Source organism: Chroicocephalus ridibundus, chromosome Z, assembly GCF_963924245.1.
Source record: "Chroicocephalus ridibundus chromosome Z, bChrRid1.1, whole genome shotgun sequence".
NCBI lineage: Eukaryota > Metazoa > Chordata > Aves > Charadriiformes > Laridae > Chroicocephalus > Chroicocephalus ridibundus.
Genome location: NC_086316.1, coordinates 819,609 through 829,643, shown reverse-complemented (window position 1 = coordinate 829,643; position 10,035 = coordinate 819,609). Strand labels below are relative to the sequence as shown.

General features: G+C 49.8%; 1 protein-coding gene across 1 annotated transcript; it reads right to left on the bottom strand.

Moving 5' to 3' along the window:
* Nucleotides 1-392: 392 nt before the first annotated feature.
* Nucleotides 393-9,783, bottom strand: LOC134508811 (maternal embryonic leucine zipper kinase-like). Its single transcript, XM_063320893.1, has 8 exons — nucleotides 9,635-9,783; nucleotides 9,258-9,343; nucleotides 8,676-8,792; nucleotides 8,048-8,191; nucleotides 6,400-6,468; nucleotides 5,168-5,260; nucleotides 3,903-4,001; nucleotides 393-2,471 (listed from the first exon to the last, which is right to left on the bottom strand). Exons 1-8 carry the CDS (start codon nucleotides 9,696-9,698, stop codon nucleotides 2,463-2,465), a joined length of 681 nt encoding a protein of 226 aa, XP_063176963.1. The 5' UTR covers nucleotides 9,699-9,783; the 3' UTR covers nucleotides 393-2,462.
* Nucleotides 9,784-10,035: the final 252 nt, after the last annotated feature.

Below are 10,035 nucleotides of genomic sequence, written 5' to 3'. Positions count from 1 at the left end.
CCGTTTAGCTTGCTTGATGTCAGAGCATGTTTCGCGCGTTTTCAGGGGTAACCTGCGCGATAGCATCCGTGGTTAAATCCACCCCTCGGTCACGAGCCCATTTGTATGTTGCATCCCTTGGTGACCTGAAGTGTCATGGGCCCACCGAGCTAAAAACAGTTCACCTTTACGTTCCCAGTCCAAACGTGTCTGGAAAATCTTAGCAGCCTGATCCACTTGCTGATTATTTCGATGTTCTTCAGTGGCTCGCCTCATGGGTACATGGGCATCTACAGGACGTACCTTCACCACTAGTTTCCCCAGCTGGTCAGCAATATCTTGCCATACTTCAGCAGCCCAGAGGGGTTTACCTCTGCGCCGCCAGTTGCTCTGCTTCCACTGTTTCAGCCGTCCCCACAGAGCACGGGCCACCATCTATGGGTCGGCATAGAGATAGAGTGTCGGCCACTTTTCTCGTTCAGCAATGTCTAAGGCCAGCTGGACGGCTTTTACCTCTGCAAATTGACTCCATTCACCTTGTCCTTCAGCAGCTCCTGCGACTTGTCGCGTAGGACTCTGCACAGCAGCTTTCCACCTTCAATGCCTTCCGACAATACACAAGACCCATCAGTGAACAAGGCGTACTTGCCTTCTCATTAGCTGAGAGCGCATTGTACGGTGGGGCTTCCTCAGCACGGGTCACCACCTCCTCTGGTGGCATTCCAAAGTCTCTGCCTTCGGGACAGTTTGTGATCACTTCTACGATTCCTGGGCGATTTGGGTTTCCTATTCAAGCTCGCTGGGCGATTAAGGCAACCCACTTCCTCCAGGTAGCATCAGCGGCCTGATGAGCAGAAGGAACTTTAGCCTTGAACATCCAGCCCAGCACTGATCATCGGGGCACCAGGAGGAGCGGTACCAGTTACCCCTCAAGCAGCTCCAACTCCTTCATATGCCGCCAAGATTTCTTCCTCAGTTGGGGTACGGTTGGCCTCGGATCCTCTGCATCCCCGACTCCAGAATCCTAGGGGTCGACCTCGAGTCTCCCCTGCTGCTTTCTGCCAGAGGCTGCAGGCAGGGCCATTGTTCCTGGCTGTTGTACAGAGCACATTTTTAACATCCCATCCTGTTTGGAGTGCTCCAAGGGCTACTGCACGCACAGTCTCTTGTTGAATTTGCCTCCAAGGCCTGTCGTTGCTCAGGAGCCCACGTAAACTCCTTTTTCTTTCGAGTCGCTTCACAGAGAGGTTTCACAATCTGACTACAACCTGGCATGTGCATTCTCCAGAAACGCACCACACCTAAAAAGGCTTGTGCTTCCTTTTTGTTCGTAGGTGGGGACATAGATGTTATTTTGTTAATGGCATCCCTTGGGATCTGGCGACACCCATCCTGCCACCCGATTCCTGAGAACTGGCTACTTCAGGCTCTTTGTGTAGCAAAACTTGCTTTCAAAATAATCTTGACTACCTTCTTACCTTTCTTAAAAACCTCTTCTGCTGTATTACCCCACACAATGATGTCATCGACGTACTGCCGGTGTTCTGCAGCTCCCCCCTTCCCCAGTGCCGTCTGGATCGGGCCATGGCAAATAGAGGGTTATCTACATCCATAATGAAATTATCGCTCTCTAAACCAGCTCTGGGGTTTAGAAAGCCGACATTAGTTTATTTACAGCACCGGGTGCATGGGGGATACCTCCTCCTGTCATGCACAGCCATCAGAACTCTCCGTGTGATTTTTATACACGTTTTACAACATCGCTAGAACGTTAGTACCTCCCACCCCTATTTGATTGGTTAGTAACTCACATACAGTTACACCGTCAAGTTACAGCTACCACACATGCTCAAGGGAAGGGTCTTCACCTGGGCAAGGGTTGTCTTGACCTATGGGCGTGATTTTTAGTATTCTAATGAAGGTAGTTCAGCTTGGGACACTAAGAATTTTCACTTTCCTGACAAGTCGGCTAAACGTCTCAAAACACGGAGATTAGTACCATCCTCAAGGTCCTTACGCTCCACGTGCTTCCTGGAGAATGATGCACTACTTGCCTCCCTTGATGAGGAGTTCTTTTAATTAGCTCATGCCTGATAAAGTCGGGGATAGAATCTTCATTATTTGTGAGAACTCCCGTAAGGCCTTCCAACCCTAGCTACTAATAACATTTCAGGGCTGTGCTTTGCTAACAGCAGGGCTGTGTTTGCACCCCTGGGGCAGTCAGTTCCAGGTGTACTGGATGCCTCTCCAGGTGGAAGGCTTGCTGATCACGCCTTGGGTCTCCAGCCGACGAACCAGGTTCCGGATGGGAATCGGGGACTCTCGGCTGATGCGATACTGTCGCTGATGCACCCCTGATACCATGAGCCGGTGATTAAGGACTCTCTAAGACTCGGTTTTGGAGTGTCAAAGCAGGCATTCTTTATTGCAGCGCTGGGCGCACAGGGGATCGCTCCGCCTAGAGTGCGCGCCGAGTTGCTCAACTACAAAGGCTACAAGCAATCAGAATATACATATTAATTACATTTCCCAGAAATGACTAACATACTCCTATTAGCACCTACAACTCATTAATATGTAAATGTCCCTGATGCATGCGCATCCGTGTCCGTTGGTGGTCTTCCAGGGTCCTCTGGTGGTCGTCAATAGTCTTCCTCACCGTGTCTGCTGGTTGAACTCGGGTACAGTTGCACCCGCGCACACTCCGTTCGTCTTTTGGCTTAGTTTGCAACTCCAGTTCTCACCAAACTAGCTTATTCTAGCATCTCTCCCATCTGCTCTCCTCAAGGATACAACGTCTCAAGACTTCCTTGTATCCAACTAAACCCAGCAGACGTCTAACCCATGCGCTTACAAAGCGTTTCAAACTTAGCTACGTTACTCCAGTAAGGAGGGAACCAGATGTTCTTTTCAACCGGGTATCAGTGAGGCCTGAGGGGCTTTCCACCCCAGCCTTTTGTGCTGTTCCAGGCTACTGTATCACCAGCGAGGGTATCACCCTGGCAGCAGCCATTGGGTGTTCTTTCACCTTCTTTAACCTTTAACCTGTTCTTTAACCTTCAGCAGTCCCGCCACAGAAGGGTCAGCTGAAAGACCAGATAAGGCAGGCAGCTGTGTCATGTCCTCACTCCCTCCAGCTGCCATACCAAAAGCCCACCCATACGCTTTCGGGTCTTTGAAATACCCTCTCTTGAGATAGTTTACGCCAAGGATGCACAGAGCGCCTGGGCCAATCACAAGAGTCCCCAGGAGGATGGGGCCAGGCTTTTTTCAGAGGTGCCCGGGGACAGGACAAGGGGTAACAGGCACAAACTTGACCATGGGAAGTTCCACCTCAACATGAGGAGGAACCTCCTTACTTTGAGGGTGGCAGAGCCCTGGCACAGGCTGCCCAGAGAGGTGTGGAGTCTCCGTCTCTGGAGACATTCCAAACCCGCCTGGACGCGTTCCAGTGCCGCCTGCTCGGGGTGACCCTGCTCTGGCAGGGGGGTGGACGGGATGATCTCCAGGGGTCCCCGCCAACCCCTGCTAATCTGTGATTCTGTGATGAGAATAGCTGACGTGCAAGAACATTATTTTTGGCAAATCAAATTACATAGTTGCAATTCTATTCCATACAATAAAGGGAGAAGCCAGATCAAGGCTCGGACACAAAAATCCAGCCCACCAGCAAGACAATGCTTCTCCTGAAATTCAGTTTCCTACCTTCTTACAGGACCCAGCTAGAGTACTGCAAAGGACAACTGAAGACAGAAACAAACCCACAAAATATTGATAGGAAAAGTAGCACAGTGTAACAAGATGCAGCAGCTATGCCTTTTCGCACGAGGCACAGCTCGACAGCTTCTGCCATCAGGAAAGCAAAGACCTCTTGTAATGCTTAGCAATGTCTGTTCCCAGCGTATTCCAGCACCAATACCTACCGTGATCTTCCTGTAGACTGCCATGAGGCTGTTATCATCAAAGGGGAGAAAGCCACACAGCAGAGCATACAGCAGGACTCCCATGCTCCAAATATCCGCCTACAACATAAACGCAAGTGGAAGTTGCGAACATGATCTATCCAAAACAGGGTAGACAGCTAACATTGTCCCCCTTTGGCAAAGCCCACATGCAGCTCATGAGAAGCAGGCTCCTTAATTCTGGACAGAATGCTTACATTCCAAGTGCGAGCGCGCAACCCAAACTCCATTTTCCATTCACTCAAACTAGAGCACCAGTAAAACAAGTATCCTCCCCTTAGGTCACTAAATTGCTGCATTACCTTCAATCTACAAGGATTTCGCTGGCGAAAATGAAATCCAACTAGGAATGGCACGGGATTTCCTATGGTAACGTATTGCGGATGACAGCCGCCGCCAGCACAGGTGCCATCAACCTGAAAACCCTGCTGCTTCTTCTCTGCTCGTAGAGGCACGACAAGGTCCACATGCCTCATACCGCCTCATACCGTAATCCCCACTTAGACCATAGATAAGGAGGCTCGCAAGGCACCAGACTTCACGCAAAACAAGAAAGAAAGCAGGAGTGAGAGGCTGAGGACAGTGGTGCAAAAGTATGCAAAAGGAAAAAAGACCGACTCCATCCCACGGCCCAACAATTTAGGAAGTTTGAAGGGATTGCAACGACAACAGTTTGGATAGATGAACAAAGGCGAGTACCACGTTCTAGACATGGAATCAAAGCTGGATAAACTCCACGGTTTTTCTCTCTCAAATTTTACTACGCTGCACAGTATGAAGAGAGCAAGTTTCCATACACGAATTTCAAGCCAAAGACAGACCTGGTAAAGCACACAAAATACTGAAACTGCATAAAACTTGGCCACAAGAGCTGGATAATTAACAGAATAAATCACTGCTCCACAGAACGTGCAGCAGAAGGAAGGCATTTAAGTTACTGTTTTGTAGGGCACTAAAATACAGAGCAACAAATGGCGATAGCGAAGGACTAGTCAGAGACAAACCAGCCAGTGACACGACCTGCGGCCAAAAGCACTACGTGCTGTTCCAGGCTGTGACTGTTGAGGCCAGACACACAGCTTCCGAAAACGATCCAGGCAATGTTATCCAGTAGTAGTTGAGAGAGAAACCAAGTGAGCACAACTGAACTTCACCACCTTTAAATACTTAAATACCCGGCAGGGGGAGGTGGCGGAACCCCCCTAACCCAAACCGGTGCTCCATACCTCTGAGCCAATATAGGCTTTGCCCTGGATCAGCTCCGGTGCTGCATAAGCTGGGCTTCCGCAGGACGTGTTCAGACGGTTGTCAAGGCCACCCTAGAAGAACACAGAAAAGCCATCACACAGAAGCATCGGCTTTAACACAGCGTAAGTCTTCCACCCATGCCATATTAGAGGCCTCAGAGGCTTCATCTTCCTCTGCCATGCATCTGCATCCACCTGACGTTCGCTTTGGTGCAATATACGCTTCAATAGCAAAGTTGTCTAAGAGCACGAGGACCCTATAATCATTCAGATCCCAAGCTGCTCATTCACCTATTATCCTAGCAGCCTTTTCCGCAGCTCCTCCTCTGATAAGAATACTTTCCTTTGCAACTGCGGAGAGAAGAGAGATGGAACTTGGGAAGAAGTGATCCAAGAGCTACTGGGCATGAGGCTAGCTGGTTATTTATACCAATATTTAAGACAATAACTTCACGAAGAACAACTAAGACGACTTCCTTGTCAAAACCACATTATGACTTTGCCTGGGCTGTGTTCCAAGCAAGTCAGAATAAGATGACATGACACCACCGAGACGGTGGTCTAACAGAGCATCTTGCAGGGAATCAAGACTAACTTGAGTTAAGTAACACGATCTGAGGACAAGCAACTGTCTTTGGATCTGTAAGACCTTCTTGCCACTAAACCATTGCTTAACAGCACCCAGCTCGCACGTTAAGCTGACAAATAGAAAGGCCTCCTAGAAACCGATTTTAAACTCGGGAAACTACTCAGCACAAGCACGTGGAACCAGAGGATTTGTAAGTGTAACTGGAATAAACTATTTGACCCGATCCACATCTCCACGTACACACAAATCTTTTGAAAAAGACAGACACCGTTGAAACTCATTACAGAGAAATGCATGCCAACATCAGCTTTATATTATAGGTCTTTGCAGGGCACAGCAGTGCGACACGCACAAGATGATCTCTGCCTTAACTTATGATAAAATGGGAAATGTAAGAGGAGAAAATTATCTAACAGTTTGGTCGTAACACGCAGTTAACTGCTCTCTCACGCAGCTAGCGCCCTACCCCGTAATTAGTGACCGGACGACAACTACGCAAACAGCTTGAATTTAGGATCTTTGGGCGAGTCTCTGCATTGCCCTCTGAAGTCAAACGCGCGGTTTTTATGTGCGTGCAGCAGCTAATTTAGCCCTACTCTGGGAGAGCAACTGATACTCTTACCTTTGGCTTGGCACAAAGTCCAAAGTCTATCAGCTTCAAATTATGCTCCTTGTCAATCAGCAGATTTTCCTGGTAACAGAGAAAGCGGTAATGAATGCTTCTATAACCTAAGTATCCAAGGGAGCACGTTTTCTTTCGCCTTATTGCTTCGTGTTGTTAGCAGCTAGAATTTACCTAAATCTCTCCTCTGGAGATTTTGATCGGTTGTTACCAAACATACCCCGTATTCCAGATGGGGAATCCCAGTTCCTACCCGCTGAGAAGGGTCTGGGGGGTGGGGCAGGGCTGATAGACAGCAACCTGGATGTGAGGCAGCAGCCTGCTCTGGCAGAAAAGGCAGTCGGCAGCGTCACGGACTGTGTTCAAAGGAGCACAGCGAGTCGGCTGGCGGAGTCACTCCAGTCCTCCGTTCAGCACAGCGACAACAGCGCAACCAGCTTCTGCCCCCCGCGCAGGAAGGCCATACAACTGAAGTAAGCTCTGGGGATTGCCAGCAGTGTGCTCAGGGGGCTGGAGCGCTTGCTCAACGAGAGGCTGGGGGAAAGGTGTTCCTTCAGCCTGTAGACGAGCAAGCTTCAGCGGAGATGTCGTGGCAGCCTTTTAATACCTCCCCGGAGGGCAGGAAGACAGAACTCGCCTCTTCACAGCAGCGCACGGTGGGAGAATTGACAGACAACAGGCATGGAGAGAGGTTCAGGCTGGAACTAAGGAAATGCCTTTCTCCTCATAAGGACAGTGAAGGGCTCAACAGATTGCCCAGAGAGATCGTGCTGCCTCATCCTTGGGAGAGGTCGAAGATGTGACACGGATAAGGCCCGAGAAGCTTGGTCAGACACTGCTTTGAGCGGAAGGTTCCAACAGAAGCCTCTAGAAGCCACTTCCCACCCGAGTTATCACACAGGCCTATGAATCCGTCCGCTCGCCAACTGCAAAGCCAGCTCCTTCACAAAGGTACATACGATGCTTTGTTTGGGGAGAAGTTCTTCGGAGGCAAAGATTTCAGGAGCTCTCTAGGAAAACGCTTGTGCGCTAAAACAGTTGCTTTTCTCAGAGATGCCAGCAGCTGTAAAAATGCAAATTTCTAACCCCGTCAAGGAGAAAGGGACTCAGGTCTTCCATTACCTACACTGATGCTTAGGGATGATGATGCCCTAAACCCTGCCATGACAGCAAAGCCACAGGATGGGTCCAGTCGCATGCAGCTCCCCCTGCACCTTCTCTCTAACCACCGCTTGTTTAAATTATCCGTGTCACTTTTTCCTTTGGGCATGCAAATACAGCGGTTTGCACAACAGAGTGGCACCATAAAGTCTCTCTACAGGTACAAGCTGCAACGAAGGGGAGAACAAAAACGTCTAAGTAACATTCCAAGTCACATTCCTCTCTCCGCTCCACTCACAGCTGAAGCATGTTGTTCTGCTTCCCTTTCAGAGGAAGCCGAGGGAAGCTCCTTCCTCGGATACAGACACATCCAGCTCAGCTGAGGAACACAGTAGCAAGCCGAAACAATGCTCTTTCAGAAGACACTAGATAAAGAGCTCTAAGCACCAGAGAACAGAGAAGGCATAACTTACTCCAGCTCCTAATGGAGAAATGAGAGCGAGCGTTCGTTATCACTCATGCAAATCTAGCTACTCTTCAGGCTTACTGGTTTGAGGTCCCTGTGGGCATATCCCTGGCTGTGAACATAAGCAATCGCCGAAACAATCTGCCGAAAAAACACACGAGCTTCCTCTTCTGAAAGGCGATCCTTAGAAATGATGTAATCAAACAGCTCTCCTCCAGGACAGTACTGCACAAAGACAGGAAAAAGAGAACACCTTGAGAATACAGTAAGGAAATCCAAACAGCAGTGCGAGGACGCTCTTCTATCCCTCTGCGTTATCACGGTAGCGCCCAGGTGTCCCCCAAACGTGCCCTCAGCCGGCATCGCAGCAGACCAGAGCAGCCGAGGAGCCTGACTATTGCCTGATGCGCTGCGACAGATACATCACACTAATGGCACAGCCATACAAACTGCCCAGGAGGTGACAACCACGCCGGAGTTCCGGGGCCCTACGTACCCTCCTGGTGCTCTTTTAAAATAATTGAAGCACAAGGTAGCAATTACAGTTATTTCACTTCTTGTCAACAGCAAAGAGCGGCTTTTACAGGAAGAGAGAACATGCACATCATTCAGGGAACTTCCTAAGAATTGTTTCGTTTGAACTCTGTTATCAGCTACTGCTACAGCGAAAACCAGGAACCTTTGCCACAGGAGAAACACCGTTGCTTACCTCTAGGACCATGAACATTTTCTCAGATGTCTCTATCACGTGATACAATTGGCAAATATGCTGGTGCCTTAAATTCTTCATGGCATCAATTTCTATTTTAACACGAGGCAAGTCATCCTAAGAGACCACAACAGCAAGCCATGAAATTGCCAGCTACTGGGAAGGCTTGTCCATCACAGTAAGCACCAGACTACCGTGCAATACAAAGTTCCACAGCGCGAAGACGACAGCACCCGATTCAAGTGCCCAAATTCAACCCAGCAGCAGCTCTGCCGTTACTCTCCTACAATTCCGGCACATTGATCAGCCGAACCCAGAGGGGCAGCCGAAAAACAGCCAGTATTCTCACCAGCGTTCTGTTCAAATTACTGTAATAATCTGTAACTTCCTCAATTTTACAGCCAGAGAATGTCGCCCTCCCCACAAGAGGCCACGAGATTAATATTCTTTCAAGACTACAGCATCCACCAATAGCCCAAAGGGCAGGCAGGCTGCCTTTTGACACGTCGCACCCCTGTGTTCTCAAGAACTCCGCAAGGGCAGCGGAAGATCCCACCAACTTGTAAGTATCTCATGGCTTACCCCCAGAGCAAGTTTGTCCATGATTTTTATGGCAACCTTCTCACCAGTGAGGAGATGGCGTGCGAGTTTCACCTTTGCAAACCCACCTAGGATTGGAAAAAGAGACGTTGAAAGCTCAGCGTGAGGACACGTTTTCTTGCCTGTAATCTCACAGGGGCAGCGGATGTGTCACACACACAGCAGGCAGCGTCTTCACTAGAGCAAGAAGCGATCACTGACGCCAACTTTCAGTGACACTGCCAGAGCTCTGCCACGCAAAATACACAACAGAAACGTGCCCCGTGCCTTCGACAGCAACAGTTAACGTGTGCTTAGGGAAGCACGAGAGCGGTCAGACAGGGCGCGCGCATCGGGTTGTGCCCACGGATCAGGCCTACCTGTTCCAATCGTTTCATGTAATTCGTAGCACTTGAGAATTTCCTCATAATCACCTAAAGCCATTCTGAGAGGAACGGGGACCCGGCAATTCTTCTCAGCCCCTGCGAGGAGAAACTGCAGCCGGCCTTTGGGCTTCTCCACGCTGAGCAGACTCTGGAACGGAAAACGCATTTACTGCAGCCCAGCGCGGGCCGGGGCGGGGGGCAACCTGCGCTGATGACCAAGCGCTACACCCCCAGCGGGAAATTCACCAGACGGGGCAGCCCTCAACATTAGAGGTGCCCTGCCTCCAGCCAGGAGGAGGAGAGGGATAACCGAGTTTATTGGGCTCTGTGGATTCGATGTCCTCGTGTATTAGAGCCACAAAAGCATAAAGACATGGTGGACAGCGGTGCACAGT